At 47.8% G+C, this 15,371-nt stretch overlaps 3 protein-coding genes across 9 annotated transcripts in view; 2 read left to right on the plus strand and 1 right to left on the minus strand.

Annotated features, from left to right (window-relative positions):
• Positions 1-11,962, plus strand: part of FLVCR2 (FLVCR choline and putative heme transporter 2) — a 38,095-nt gene extending 26,133 nt beyond the window's left edge. Inside the window, exons 6-12 of one of the 5 annotated variants that reach the window (XM_064658790.1) lie at positions 232-342; positions 769-874; positions 1,357-1,468; positions 1,886-1,941; positions 4,856-4,952; positions 9,331-9,349; positions 10,416-11,962. In XM_064658790.1, coding sequence (XP_064514860.1) covers positions 232-342; positions 769-874; positions 1,357-1,468; positions 1,886-1,941; positions 4,856-4,939 — 469 coding nt within the window. In that variant the 3' untranslated portion in view covers positions 4,940-4,952; positions 9,331-9,349; positions 10,416-11,962. Of the gene's footprint in view, positions 1-231; positions 343-768; positions 875-1,356; positions 1,469-1,885; positions 1,942-2,570; positions 2,879-4,855; positions 4,953-9,330; positions 9,350-10,415 lie in introns of those variants that run through there. The other 4 variants (XM_064658791.1, XM_064658792.1, XM_064658788.1 and 1 more) reach the window with 4 other exon arrangements.
• A 513-nt stretch (positions 11,963-12,475) lies between these two features.
• ERG28 (ergosterol biosynthesis 28 homolog) lies at positions 12,476-15,015 on the minus strand. 2 transcript variants are annotated; one of them, XM_064658794.1, is made up of 4 exons: positions 14,797-15,015; positions 14,532-14,622; positions 13,169-13,287; positions 12,476-12,999 (listed from the first exon to the last, which is right to left on the minus strand). In XM_064658794.1, the coding sequence occupies exons 1-4, from the start codon at positions 14,927-14,929 to the stop codon at positions 12,920-12,922; spliced, it is 423 nt and encodes a 140-aa protein (XP_064514864.1). In that variant the 5' UTR covers positions 14,930-15,015; the 3' UTR covers positions 12,476-12,919. The 2 variants fall into 2 exon arrangements, with proteins under 2 accessions (XP_064514864.1, XP_064514863.1); XM_064658793.1 differs by having other exon boundaries at positions 13,169-13,228; positions 14,797-15,007.
• Positions 15,016-15,158: 143 nt separating this feature from the next.
• LOC135416077 (G patch domain-containing protein 2-like) overlaps positions 15,159-15,371 on the plus strand; it is a 303,891-nt gene continuing 303,678 nt past the window's right edge. For both annotated transcript variants that reach the window (XM_064658776.1, XM_064658777.1), the window contains exon 1: positions 15,159-15,289. The gene's annotated coding sequence lies outside the window, so the exon portion shown is untranslated. The remainder of the gene's footprint in view (positions 15,290-15,371) is intronic.

Genomic DNA, 15,371 nt, shown 5'->3' on the forward strand with positions numbered 1-15,371 from the left:
TGACAAGGCACCTGTTGGCTCATGGTAGGATTTTCCTTCTACTGCCCTGCTGTGTGCACAGGTCCTTTCATGCTCTCTGTCAGTCCAGTTCCTCTGTCTGGTAGGAATGGCGAGAGAGCTGTACAACTTTTTTTTAATTTTTTTTTTAACCATGTGCTACAAGCTATACCAAGATCTGTGGGCAAAAAGGAGGACTGGATTAAATGAAAACCTGACTGCTTTTTCTTGCAGACAGACAACACTAGTCATCTATATCATGTCTCTAGTGGGAATGATAATCTACACCTTCACTCTGAGCCTAGGCCATCTCTGGGTGGTCTTTGTGACTGCTGGCATGCTGGGGTAAGTTCATGTGCAGGCTGCTTTCCTCGACATGCTAGGGGATGAGCAGGGAGGCCAAGCTGATGATGTGGGAGGGACTGGGGAGAGACATAGCATATGCATAGCTCCTGCATGATTTAAGGAAAAAATTATCTGCTCTTCCCATCTCTCACTTGTATGTGTTTCATTAGAGTCAGGGGCGTTATTTTGACCCTGCTCAGCTGCATCTGCCTTAATTGTTCCAGGCAATCAAGTGGAAACATTTGGAAAGCCAGGGATACTGCAGCCCAATAGATGACCAATGGACAAGAATGAAAAGCATGTCTGCCTAAGTGGCTGTTTGACTGTGCTGGGGGTCATGCCCCTTAGAGCTATGGGCCATAGTCTGCCTCTTCAGTCTTCCTTCTGACAGTTGCTGAGTCTTCCTTTCTGTGTGCTTCTTTACAGTTTTTTCATGACAGGATACCTTCCCCTGGGCTTTGAGTTTGCTGCAGAGTTGACGTACCCAGAATCAGAAGGAACATCATCAGGGATCCTTAATGTCTCAGCACAGGTAAGTGCGCTGTTTTCCCTTTGCTTGCCTCTTTTTAGGCAGAGATTAAATTGTAGTTCCAAGCCTTGACTTCTATTTCTTGTCCATTATTAGTGTAATGTACTGTAGATCTTAGCACCCTGAGACCTGGCTTTTTGATTTATGTTCCCCATAGCATTTCTCTAGTGACAAACAGAAACATTCTGTTTCTGTTTAAGAAAATCCATCAGGATGCCAGTCGCCCTTGCCTTTTCCAACATTGCTCCTAACAGCCTAGGACCTGGCTCTTCTCCAGTGAGAGATGGGATTCCAGCCTTAAAGGTCATTTGTCATCCCATCAGCTGCAAGGAGGTGCCTCTGGATGTGTTTATAACCAAACTTTAGCCTCACTAGGGCAACTGTTTGACTGGCCTGTATGCTCTGATACTTTGGTAAAGCTGGGAAGCTGTTTGGGCTGCTTTATAATAGGAGTACAGCTGGACACTGGCTTTGTTTGTTTGTAGATTTTTGGTATTGCTTTCACCATTGGCCAAGGGCAAATCATGGATCACTTTGGAACGAAGGCAGGAAACCTCTTTCTTTGTTCCTTCCTGTTCCTGGGGACCGTTATGACAGGTAATTAAAATTTTCAGTGTTCTTCTGCTCTGACTTTTCCCCTTGAGCTTGGCACATGGTTGAAGGGCTTTTGTGTGCTGTGGTGTCTGCAGGAAAGGCCAGAACCCACACAGCAGTCCTGTAGCAATGCTGTTGTTCTTCTTTAAGCATCTGATCTGTGTTAAAAAAAGATCCAAGGCTTCTTGCTCTGGCTGCTGGTTGAGTTTCAAGGTTGCACATCCTGCATGCTGCAATAAGGAATCTGTATACTGCTTGTTTCAGAAGTGCTCTCAGCCTCATCCAGGAGAATGGTTTCCCTTGTTCACCATAACATAACGGAAGAGGCTTCTGCTACTCCTTTGAATCCTGGGGAAATTGATTTGGTCTCTGCATGGTGACTTAACTGCCTTCACATCTCTCTTCCTCCCTCTGTTCCAGCATTCATTAAGGCTGATCTTCGAAGACAGCAGGCCAATTTGGAAAATGAACACACAGTGAGTAAACCCCCCTTCAACCCCTGCTGTGTCCCTGTTACTAGCTCAGGACAACACGCAACCTCTCTCCTTTCTAGCAAAGGGTCTGGCTTGTGGGGAAGCTCCTTGTTGGCATTTTCAGACAGGTGGATGTAATTCCAGCACATCCAGCTGCTGAGGCCTGTGTTTGCTCACTGTTAATTTCACGCAGAATCTATAGGCTCTGGTCCTCTGGGAGTCTGCAGGGCTTCACACATTTTTGTATTGGCTAGAACCAGAAGTGCTGTGCTCACTTCTCTCCACTGAAAATGTGTTGAGCCCTTCAGTGCTTTGCCCTTTTTTAGAGCTGATTAACTATTATTTCTAGGCCCCTAGGGTTATTCTTCTTATTCTGCCATCAGCTGCCAAGTGGGGTTCAGTATATGTGACTGGAGGAAGCTGGGTTACAAAGCCCAAATGAGGGCTTGAGCAGCCTGACTCCTTACACTTTTCAGAGTGCTGAGGACAAGGCTACTAGTTCATATCTGCTCACCAGAACTCGGGGTATGATGTCCCTGTGACATGCTGTGCAATAAATGCAGCTGTTTGCATGTGGGAGGGGGCCTCTAGTGAACTAATTGCACACGTACTTTTAGAAGCTCTTTCTGCAGGGAAAGGGAGAGGACTGGTTGTTAGAGGCTATTTTCCTTAATCCTCCGGGCTCCTCTTCTACGACGTTATCAGAGATATCCACTCAATGTTCAGGAAGCCATCAGTGACCATGACTAGCAAAGTGTGTAAATCTCAGTTCTCTGCCAGCTGGAGTCAGCTCTATTCAGAAGACAGTGCTGCCCTCGTCCAGAGAATCTAACCAGTCCAGTCTGGAGAAAGACCAGAAGGTCCAAGAAGCAGGTCTTCTCTGACCAGTTGCTCAGGAAGGTGGATTTTCAATTACAAAATACATGCTTTTTGATTTTTATTTTGGTTTTATTTTTACTGAACTATCTGAGCACAAATGCAGAGGGTAGGGTGTATTAGGGAGGGTCCGAGATATATAGACATGTGAAAAACCAGACACCGTAAGAACTCAATAAAGCAAATATTTATTACCAAGAGGTGGCCAACAAAACGAACAAAGCCAAAAGGGAGGAAGGAGGAGGGAAATAAGCCCCCAGCACGACTTTCTCAGTTACCCAGCTGTTGCCCATAAAGTTATCTTACCGACTTAGCATGCCTATAATTACCCATAGCAGAAGCTGCATCCTTGGAGAGTCAGTAAGTTCACAAAACTGGCAGGCGTCCCCGCCAAAGGCAACGTTGTCCTTCGTGTGAAGTTAGCTCCCACCAAGAAAGTGCTATCTGCTTTTTATACAGTTAATTGAGTGGCCACAACCTCCCAGGTGTGGCCAGCACCGCCCAGCCAGAGGCCTTCAGTCCCACCTCCCGGTTATGTAAGTGCATCTCTTCTGCGCACGCGTGAGAACTTCGGAAATCCCCTGACGCATGCGCAGTATGTTTTGGGGGTCTTTCTTAATTGAGTCTGGGGGCGAGCCTTCCTCATCTTCTCCCCCACTTTCTCCTCCAAGTGCCCTTGGAGGACAACTAGCCAATCACAGAATGCCGATTAAAACAGTTTATACAAGAAGCTCTCTTCAAGGACAACTTTCCCGTTTATCAGTGCTTGTTTTCCCATAACTTGGCAGGGAAAGAGCAAAGCTTTCACAGGTGGCAGGGCCAAACACAGACCAAAAGTATCAGCATAAATTCACCCTGCTACAGTAGGGTAAGGGAGTTCATGCTACCTTGAGTAGTTCTTGCACCTATAATTCTAGACTAGTTGGATGAAAAAAGGCTGTACAACTTATCCAATTTGGATATAGGAGTCCCCTCCCCCCCATTGTAATAACTTAAACATTATTTCTTCTTTTTTTTCTGCTCTGAGGCTTACAATTTTGGTTGATTTTAGCAGTGGTGAGCATCATGGTCTACAGGACCAAGCTAGAAGACAACTGCTCTCCCAGTGAATGCAGCTAACTGGAACACACTTAGCTAAGTTGAGCTGGAGTAAAGACCAGTCTGTTTTGATACACACCCAGTTGCTTGTATCCTTCCATTAACTGTTCTGAAGTCAAAGGCAGAAGATGAATTGTAAGGCCAAACCATCCTCTGCAAGCCCTAAGGCAGCAGGGCTGTAATGAGAGGTGCTGGTGGCATGGTGAATTAAATCATAACATGTATGTGGAAGGCCCAGGAAAGGACCCAAGGTCATTTGGCAGTGAAGGTGATGCCTACTAGTACTAAGGTCCTTTCTATTTGTCAGACATTTCTCTCACCAGACGAATTGTACATTTTTGCTTGAGCCATTTTTAGTATAAATCTTTTCAGTCTAAATACTATTGTAAGAGCTTGCTGCTGGAGGGGGGAGAGCATTGAAACCAGAGCAAAGGTGGCACAGGTGTCATTGTTATAATCCTAAAAGCCTCCAGAACTGAGAGTAGAAAGAACCAGAGGGATGTGTGTGAGGTAACAGGTCTCAGTCAGTCAAGACTCCTTCCCTCGAGAGTCATGCTTTGAGGAAGTCATGATGGACACCCTCCACAGTCCCAAATGTGGCCTCCACATGGCTGAGCACACCTGGCTACTTCTCAAGCTTAACAACCAACCACAAGTGCTCAACCAACTGAAGGTAGGCTGAATCTGGTGTTTGGCACTTAAAGGATGGCTCAGCCAGGGATCAGCCAGCTGGGCTTTGGCATTGTGTACTGCTTTTGTGGAGAGTTCTGATGGAGTAAGGTATTGGAGCTTTTCTATGTGGCACAGCTGCCTTACACATGCTTGGGTGATTTTACTGGTTTTTTCCTTTGCCTGTTTCTCTTTCTTATTTTGCCCCACTTTCATTTCCTTCCCTACTTGCCTCCATATTTTCAGGGATGGTGACTTGTGACTGTTGTTACAGAGACTCCAAGGCAGCAATCAGATCATGGATTATGGGACTGTAGCTTGTAACTGTAACCCATCAATTCCCACTCCTGCTCACTAGCTTATACACCAAGGTAGGAGAATTGCACTAATCTACTTCTCTGAACACTCACGGGGTGGCACAGGCACCAAGCCAATGGCACTTCTGGGGTGACAGCAATGGCCATAGAGTATCAAGAATCTTTCTGGCCTTCTCAGGTACTCATCTGAGAGGAAAGACAAGACAGCATCCAAGGACATAGTGCAGATCCCATCAGACTCATGTCAGATAGAGTCATAGAGATTCAAATAGGTGCAGTGAGGCAAAGCCTGGTGCTGGATTAAATGGAGAACTGAATTATCAGTCAGTTCTTGGGGAGAGGAGGTGCAGACATTGGCAGACTCTTCTTTGACATTACTTTTACAGTCCAGTTTCTTGGCTGGAGGTGATATAAGGAACCCTGTAGAGAATGGGCTTTGATCACAGCCAAGGTGTATGGCCAACTTCAAGAAGGAAGTTTAAAAACATCTAGCAATAAGAGAGTCATTGGGTTCGTGCCATTTGGTATAAGAATTCCTGAAAATTTTAAAGCTCTGTGCTTGCTGGTCTGTGAATCTCAGTGGCACTTGTCATTTGCTCAGTTCTTGCTTGGTGTGGTATGCCTTATTACTCACTGTCCCCTGCTTCACATGGCTGGCTGGTCTGCCAAGTTAACCTTGCTACCCTTTGCTTTTCAAGGTGTTTGTAGAGTGTGTGTGTTCCTTAGTGCCACAGCCAACAGGACTAACAGGCAAAAACAGAGTGAATCCATTGGGAAATCCAGACTTAATCCTGCTAAGACTAAGGGATGTGCTACAGGGACCATGAAGCTGCTATGCTTTGATGGAAGTGTGAGTAAGAGTCCCATGGGCAGGGAAAGATTTTTCTCCAAGCTGAGTGCTTCTGAAGTTGTCTCCATGCTGCAGTCTGGCAGTTTTAGCAGGGTGCATGAGTGATATTGATTTGGGACCAAGTAGTTGAGGAGCTGTAGCTGCATGAGCTGGGCAAACCCACTTGGGGTATACTGGAACTTTTTCGATGGCTGAAGTTTATGTCATCGCCTTTGTCAGCAGACCTAGCTTGGTGCAGTTACCAGTGTTAGCACTGACATCTCAGCTGCAAAACAGACACTGCAAGCAAAGCTCAAGTATTAGGCTCAGGTATTGATGCCCTGTGTCAAAACTGCTTCCATAAAGACTGGTCATCTTCATAGGAGACTCCCTTCTGAACAGAACAGAAGGCCCAGTATGCAGACTGGACCTACTTCTTAGGGAAGTCTGCTGCTTTCCTGGGGCCAAGGTTAAAGATGTGAAGAGAAAGCTTCCTCCCCTGATACAACCCTCAGATTACTATCCATTATTGATTTTTCAATAATGCTGTGCAGCAATGAGGTCCCAACAAGTCCCAAGGAAAGGCAGATCCTGCTTGACTAACCTGATCTCCTTCTATGACAGGGTGACCCACTTAGTGGATGAGGGAAAGGCTGTGGATGTAGTCTACCTGGATTTAGTAAAGGCTTTGACACAGCATTTTCCTGGAGAAACTAGCTGCTCATGGCTTGGGTTGGTACAATGTTTTCTGGGTAGAAATCTGACCAGATGGCCGAGCCCAAAGAGTGGTGGTGAATGGAGTTGCATTCAGCTGGCACCCAGTCACTAGTGGTGTTCCCCAAGGCTCAGTATTGGGACCAGCCCTTTTTAATATCTTTATCAATGAACTGGACAAGGAGATCAAGTGCACCCTCAGTTTGCAGACAACACCAAGCTGGGCAGGAGCGTTGATCTTCTGGAAGGTAGGAAGGCTCTGCGGAGGGATCTGGACAGGCTGGATCCACATGCTGAGGTCAACTGTATGAGATTCAACAAGATAAAGTGCAGAATCCTGCACTTGGGTCACAACCTTATGCAGTGCTACAGGCTTGGAGAAGAGTGGCTGGAAAGTTGCCTGTTGGAAAAGGACCTGGGGCTGTTGGTTGACCGCTGCTGAACATGAGCCAGCAGTGTGCCCAGGTGGCCAAGAAAGCCAGCGCCATTCAGGCTTGTGTCAGAAATAGTGTGGCCAGCAGGACTAGGGAAGGGGTCATCCCCCTGTACTCAGTGAAGCTGCACCTCTTGTACTGTGTTCAGACAAGACAGACTGAGGTGCTGGAGCATGTCCAGAGAAGGGCAATGAAGCTGGTGAAGGGTCAGGAGTACAAGTCTTATGAGGAGCAGCTCAGGGAGCTGCGGGTGTTTAGCCTGGAGAAAAGGAGGCTCAAGGGAGACCTTTTTGCACTCTACAGCTACATGAAAGGAGGTTGTAGCAAGGTGGGGGTTGGTCTCTTCTCCCAACTAACAGGTGACAGGACAAGAGGAAACATCAATTTGCTCCATGGGAAGTTTAGATTGGATATTAGGAAAAATTTCTGCACTGAAAAAGTTGTCAAGCACTGGAACAGGCTGCCCAGGGAAGAGGGTATTCATGAGACATGTAGATGAGGCACTTAGGGGGCACAGTTTAGTGGTGGATTTGGCAGTGCTGGGTTAATAGTTGAACTGGGTCATCTTAAGGTCTTTTCCAACCTAAACAATTCTGTGAATCTGTGGTTGTTGCAAGGAAAAGAGTGACATTTAAGAGTCAGTTGCGAGCTTCCAGATCATGCAGAGCCGTAGAGCTGTGCAGTCCTCACACTTCCCACTGAAGCACTGTACCGTTGGCTGTCTAGCAATTTGTCTTCTATCAGTGCCCTCATCTGCTAATGGTTATAATTGAACAGATGTTGCAGTTAGTAGATTAAATTAGCCTAATGGCATTGTGTGCTCCTTGTCCTCTATTAATAAAACTGTAGTATGGTCCCAACAATCCTCTCACTTTTGTCTACCTCAGTTCCCAGAGCTCCATCTGGGTTAGCTTTCCAATCTCAGGACACTTGGGTCAAGTGCCTATTTTACATGATAATGAGACTCTCTGTGTTCTACCTTTGTTGTAAGTGCATCTGAAGCAATTCCAACATTGTGCCTTAAGGTTTTGTAGTAGTGTCAGTTGATTCAGCACACACATTATACTCATTAATATACTGTGTACTGCCTGGGCTCATTTTCTCCTGGTTTCCAGCATCCATGCAAACCTTCTGTCATTGTTTCTTTGCATTTTGAAAAAGCACTTTTGCTGATCTGCCACAGTTTGTTTTGATTTAGGATTGAATTATTCAAGTCTCAGGCTATGTTTGCTTGGAAATACTTTCTGGTTTCTTTTGACTTAGGATTGAATTGTTCAAGAAAAGTCTTAGGCTATGTTTGTTTGGAAATACTTTTAAGTTTTGAGGGCTTTTAGGAAAGCAGCTATCATTTAGAGTGCAGGATTCTAAAATGGCAGGACTGTCTTTTTGTTCAGACTGGGCTTTGCTAGGCCTCTTTGAAACTTGCAAATTTGATCAATGTGTGTTCAGGGCACTTGAGACTCCTGTCTGCCCGTCTAATAGAGTAGTAGATAAATTGATTTTTGTGTGTGTGAGAAACATATTCTTGATAACAGAGGATAAGTCAGGACTTGATCAGTGCCAAATACCTTTTTTGCTGGTTGTATGTTTGCCTGGATGCAAAGATGCATCTGTTGGATTGCAGTGGAATACCCAAAAGCATGTTGCTTTTCCTTCCAAAGCCAGTGTGATTTAGAGGCTGGCTTAGGTCATTAGGACAAGCATCCACCCTCAGTAGCTTACTGGTTTCCCTCGGAAGCTGTACCATGCTCAGTCTCTAGTGAAATACTGCCAATAAAATAATGCTGGAATTTTGTGTAGCAGGCACAAACAACGTACCCATCCTCTGCTTTCCAAACTTCCCTCCTCCTTTTCATGTTTACTGTGTGGCAAATAGCCTTCTCCAACTGTCCCAAAGCCACAGGCAGGCCATCTCTGTGCCCTTTTCCACTACTGTGACTGCCAGCTATGAGAGCAGCCTTCCTTTCCTAAGGTGATGGAGCCTTGCAGACTGGCTGATCTCCTAAAACTCTGCTCCTGTAGCTCCACAGCAGGTGAGTGGTGCTCGGACACCAGAGGTTCTTGGGGAGCCTGTTCAGAGTTGCTAAAGTGCTTCCATAGTGCATTCTAGTGGAGTTTCCCAAGTCTAAATGCAGTTTTCGCCTTATTCCTAAGTGTAGCATTACAGCATGCATTCCCCTACCCCTCCTGCTTGTAGAAGTTACCTCTTTGCACTTCCTGGCTTTTGCTTCCCAGCTTTTGCTTCCAGACATGTCTTTGAAGCTTTCCTGATCTCACTCCTCTGCTTTGGGATATTGCTGCTGATCTCTATAAAACCTTTTCACCTGCAGTTTGTGTAAGAGCCTACTCAAAATGAAACTGTTTCATATCTCTTGCTTCCATGCTGCCTAGACTTCTCTTGAACTGCACTGGCGATGTGATCCTCTTTCTCATGCACCTCTGACTTCTGCCTCAGATGTCAGTCTTACCCCACAGTGAGTAAATTCAGAGCCCAGGCTGCAGGAAGCTCCACATTCACCCTTACAAGTCTGCATGCCGTCTTCTGAATTGGTGACAGCTGGGCAGAATCAGAACTCGGAGAGGTATCAGAAATCCCCTGGGAGAAGTCTCGGGTTTAATCCTAACATACCCTAGAAAGGCTCAGAAGAAGAGCTCAGGAAGGCTGAACTGGAATTGTGAAAGTGGTGGGAATTGGGCAGCAGTCTTTGTTTTCCTTGCTTTTCCTCTGGGAAATAACTACAGTTCCCTCCATCTTAAGGTTTTGAGTAATCAGGCTAGTTCTTCTACAGGATTTATGAAGAAAAAGAACTTGTGTATCTTTGCTCTCTAAGATATGAGTAAGGAACTTAGAAGGCATAACTCTGTGGAATTATCCCAGCCATAAATCCAAGCTGGGGATAGGGAAGAAGCAGGACCGAGGGTGCCAGCCCTGAATGGGCAATGTGAGTGGGGACAAAAAGACTTGAGGATGAGCAAACCAGCAATGTGTCTGGGAGTTGAGGCCTCACACATGCCAGAGGAAGGACACAGAGAAGCTATTTGTTGTGCTGAGCCTCCTGAGGATGCACAGGATGAGGGTTCTCTCTGGTGTTTGCACAGACACTGTGCTGCCTCATGGCATGAAGGAATTCCCAGTGCCTTCCCTTGCCCAGGGAATTGGCCCTACAATTCACTGCTTTGAGGCTGAGCTTGTGTCACAGTGAAGTGTTGTTGATGAGCTGGCTGTGAGGCTGGTACCACTGGAGGTACCAGCCCCACAGTGTATTAGCAGTGCTTTGAGGACTGCAGCAAGTAGCTTAATGGAAGTGGGACCCTTGCACTGCCCTGCTGCCCCAGTGACCCTTGTTTGGGCAGTCAAAGTGTCTGGAAAAGGAAGAGGGAACCAGTTGCACTCTCTGAGAATGGTGATTCTTCTTTGGGGATTTCTGCACACTAGCGGGGAGTTAAAAATTAGGCAGACTCTGGCCAGCTGATGTCTCTGAAGCCTGAGTCTGGCCACCCAGGATCCTAACCATATTATTTTTTCTGTCTGACTTGCAGAAAGTGTTGCCAGAAGCTTACACTAATCCCATAGTTCTTGAGGAATCAAGGTTGTGAAATGGAGGGGTGGCAGAGCTGGGAGATGCAGCCCTCCTCATTCCCATCTTTGCTACCTGCACCACCCTCCTGTGACATGTGCCCCATGGTCGGGAGGAAGCATCAGGACAGGAGCCCAGTGAGCTGCTTCTGGAGAATGTGAAAGAGCAAAACAAGAAGGGCGTTGCTCTCTTCAGTTATACCTTTGCATCTTGCTATTTTAGAGACTTTGCTGCTTGGGAGAAAAAGTTGGGAAAACCCACTGTGTCCCACCCCATCCCACCATGTATGCTTGGAAAAAGCACACATGCTGAGAAAAGCCACAGTACCGGGCTAGCCCTAAGCACATGAGGGTGGCATGTTGCTTGTGGCTGTGCCTCCTCTCACAGGCAAACTGGGACATGAAATGCAGAAGCTGGACCACACTTTGTGAGTAGACCTGGAAGAGCTTTCAGCTAGCTCTCGGGAAGAGGGATTGCTCTGCCTCGGTGCCTGTGATCCTCTGTGTTGCACAGGTGATGGTGGAGGCCTCAGTACATCACTAGCAAGTGAAAAGCAGTGCATCAGCCACTGCCAGCTCTGTTTTTATTATTTGGCTTTCCCAGATGAAGCACTCAGTCTGGATAAACCTCTGCTCAGAATTCACTGGTGTTGGCCTTATGTCCCTATATATTAGGAGTAATTGAGAGATACCAATATCCCTCCTTCTACCTGGAGGCAAGACTAGTTCTGCAACCTAAGCCTAGCTCATCACTACATTAGTAATAGAAGTGAGTCAAACCACAAGTTTGACTGTCTTCCATCTTAATAAAAAAGTGCCTTTTGCATGTTTCAACAGTACATAGAAACTTTTGTGAAGTGTTATATTAAGAAAACCAGCCAAGGCTGTGTTGCTTTTCACAGCCATAGAGAGGGGTATGATGGGAATCCAGATTTGCTCCAGTGTAGAAGCTGCCCTCTTACCAGCATTTGTGTCTTATAGACACTACCCATCTGTATGCTGCTTATCTTCTAAACATAAATGCAGACCCTTACATCACTTCTCCTTCATTTGCAGCATCCCACCCCTGGTGGAGACATTAAGTGTCCTTAAATCACGCAGTTATTCATTTATCATTTGAAGGAGGGGACAAAAACTGCACTGAGGTGGAACAGTTAAAAATACTGCTCTCTGACATACCATTTTTGACAAAATATTTTTTGGGTGAAATTATAACAGTCTTTGATACATTGCATTTTGATACAGCCTGCCTGAGTTCAAGAAGTGTTTGGACAATGCTATCAGGTGTATGGTGTGATTCTTGGGGTGTCCTGCCCAAGGCCAGGTATTGGACTTGATGATCCTGATAGGTCCCTTCCAATTCAGCATATTCTATGATTAAAGTCCTATCTTTGGTAGTTTGGGATTGAGGATGGGGGTTTAGAATGATTTTAAATAGAAGTCTTAATGTAAAAACATTGAAAGTGTACAATGAAACCTGACAGATTCATATTAAATATTTGAAACAATCTACATGTAGCTCTTTTAACAGGCTGAAATGTTTTGCAGAATGGAAAAATCATTTTTCTGCCCAGTGCTACTGCTGTGCTCTTTTCTTCCGTGTTTTTCCTCCCTTTCTTCTGCATGTGAATTGTCTTCCCAGCTAGGAGTTCCTGCTGGTTCTTTCCTACTTTCTGTGTGCAGCCCACTGTTTTGGGCATTATTTTGTCTAGGTCTAAGCAACCTGTTCCTGTTTTCTTCATCTTCTACAGTTATAGTTCACTACACAGGTAGTTCAGTCCTTGCTCACAGATGCATACAGTTCAAATTTGCTATCACCAGCATGCTGCGAAAGGGAGAGCTGCAGCAACCCTCTTCACGTGTGTGATGTGAGCAGTCAGACCTGGAACTTTGTGGGAAGGAGTCAGGCAAAGGTAGGTTTGCTGTAAAGAGAGATGATGTATCCTGCAACATACAGTACAAGCTGCTGTCGGCTCTGATCCTCTACCCACTTCTGTGTAGCAGAAAGACAAACATAGCATGCTGCAGTTTTCTGTCATTTATTAGAAATGGCCCCTGATGAACACATACATGCAAGTTACACGGCAGTGCCAGGGGTAGCACCTATTCTCTCTTTCTGGTCCAAAGTGTTCAGTGAATCCTGGATAGCCCTGCACCTTCTCCCTACAGTTACACTGGGAGAGAAGTCCTTAGTGCACTGGGAATGCCTGAGACTTTGCCTGCTATCCAGGGAGTCAGTCATCAAATGGCCCCCAAAAGCTTGACACAAACTCCTCTGGGTCTTTGACATCAGTCAGTTGAAATGTTGCCTGGACAAGAAAAAAAGACTTGGTAATGAACAGTGATTGACAGAGTCCAGCACTGATCCACCACTGGGACTGGTGTCCTGGAGAAGTTCAGCTGAGCTTTAGTGGAAGTCTGGCAGTGAAGACCGGGGATGACGCTGACCTATACAGAGCCCTCATCTTCAGTTTTTCTTCTTGTTTTGTGATAGTGCTTCTACCTCCAGGTACTGCAGCCCAATCAGCATCCCCATAATAGAGAAACCTGTGATGGAGATACAGGATGAGTTGTATAGAAAATGCTGGACAAGAGATGAAGCATTCTCTCCCACCATCCCATCCCTGCCCGTAGCCTGTAGCTGAATGGGGAGTTTTTCTGGGGGGTCATAGCTCCAAGGGGAGTTTGTGGGGGGAGGATACAGAGCAATACTCACTTGCTACCATGAGAGGTGCCATAACTCCAATTGTCAAGGCTGCAGTGTGGTAAATGAAGACTTCAGAGAGGAAGTGAGCAAGGGCCAAAAAGAAGGTAAAGAGCGTGATGTGATAAAGGCTGTTGGAGAGCAGAAGAAAGCAGGTTATCATATCATACTATGGGCATGAGTATGGCTGAGTGGAAAAGAGGCAAACCTGCATGCTGTCCCCTCTGCCCTCACTGTCAGCACAGAGGGCACTTGGTCCCTTGCCTAGTGAGGTGCAAAAACTCCCTGGGCAACAGCAGAGGGGAGAATGGGGCCGAGTGTTCAGTGGTGCATTGAAAGTCACAGGCATTATCTGGCCTGAAGGCAGGTGAAGAGAGGAGAGCACAAATAGGGCACTAGTGAAGTGAGAAGTATGTGCAACTTCTCACAAAAACCACAAAAAGAGGGTGACAACAGGGTGAGCAGAGAACTGGGGTGACAGGACTTGGCTGACTCCAGGCTGCATCACCCAACATGTCTTCCCACCTGTGCTCTGCTACGCCCTAGGGCCCACAGCTGATGAAAGGGAGCAGGTCCAAGAGATCCAAGATCAAATCCCTCAAAGGAACAACCGACTTAATGGGATTTGGTGTTGCCACCACACCCTAAAAACATATAATTGAATCCCTGCACCTCCCTACCTCAGACAAGCCTAGGCAATCCAAGGATGTGCTGCCAGTTGAACAGTGACTTCTGCTGTGGAGCTTAGGGAAGCAGTGACAAAAGAGTGTGTTCTAACAACCTCCAATAAAGGCTTTGCCTAGCACAGACCCTGAGTCAGCCTGCTTGGAAATCCCTCTCAGAAACATTTCTGTTAGCACAGGGAGAAATGGCCTGCCTCCCACCTCAGCACCAGGCTGCACCTCAGGCCTTGGCCTCCGCCCCAGGTAAGAGTGTAGGGAAGAAGGCAGTGGGTTAAGGCCACTGCAAGGGGGCGCCTCAACCTGCCACAGTCTTCAGCTGAGCTGTCATAGTACAAAAAGTATTGAGCATCAGCATTAGCAATTGCTTCATCAACAGAACAAAAACACCATCAGAAAACGCTTTCAAGCTGGAGCTCAGAAACTTGTGAGAGTAAGAAGCTCTCAGATCTACCGATTTCTGCCTGAGCTAAGAACAGAAATCAAATGCACAGGCTGTCCCCACAGAGGCAGAAGGGAGCAGCTGCTATCACGCAAATCCTGCACTGGTGTTTGAGCTTTTTCAGGGGAAGGCTGTCAACACTACAGGACGTTTAGGAATAGCTTTTGATTTCCCACCTCTTCCGCGCTGCCCTCTAAGCTAGCTGCTGAGGCTATGACTAGTAAGCAAACCAATCGGGCGTTTCTTTACATACGTCCTGTTGCGGATGTCAATGGCGCAAAGGCAGCGGATCACTGACGACAGCAGAGTCCAGACGCCGAAGGTCCGAGCCTGGAGCCCGTTCACTGCGCAAAGGAAGGAAGGAGCACATGGAGACCACGCATGGCCCCGCCTGCTGCCCCCAGTCCTGCCGGCGCAGTAGGCGGGTCCCGGACCCCACAGGTGGGACCAGAGGAGAGCCCAAAGCCCATGGCTGGAAGGAGAGCTCCAGGCGCCGGGGCGGCCGGCGCGACCCTTACCGAGGCCGGGGCTGGCGGTGTACAGCTTCTCCGAGAGGAAGCCGTGATCGCGGAAGCTCTGCAGGGTGTTCCCGGCGGCGATGACGGACACCATGACGAGCCAGCTGCGCAGCACGTTCAGGAACCGGCTCATCCTCCCGCTGCTCGGACTCGGCCCGTTACCGACGCCGCTCCCGCAGCGCCCCGCGCGCGACACCGCCCGGTGCTGCGATTGGCCGCTGCGCTCCGCTCCACGCGCGCGCCACGTGACGTAAGGGCCACCCCCGCCAATCGGATCCCTCTCAGCGAGGGAGGCGGCCCCACCTCTACCCCGGGCCCGGCCCCGCCCCCTCGCGGAAGGAGGCGGGGGGCGGTGAGTGCGCCTGAGCAGTGCGGCGGCGGGGGGCGCCTGCGCGCCGGGGCGGGGCCGCCGCCCGTCGGTTGTTGTAGTAACGGGGAAGCGGCGGGAGGGGCCGGGGTCGTTGGGTGTGCCCGGTCCGGCTGCGCGGGGCAGGTACAGCGAGCACAGAGACTTGTTGCCGTGCGGGTCCCCGCCGTTCTTGCTGCTTCTGGGGTCGCCGGATGTCGCCGTGCTC

Source organism: Pseudopipra pipra, chromosome 6 (assembly GCF_036250125.1).
Source record: "Pseudopipra pipra isolate bDixPip1 chromosome 6, bDixPip1.hap1, whole genome shotgun sequence".
NCBI lineage: Eukaryota > Metazoa > Chordata > Aves > Passeriformes > Pipridae > Pseudopipra > Pseudopipra pipra.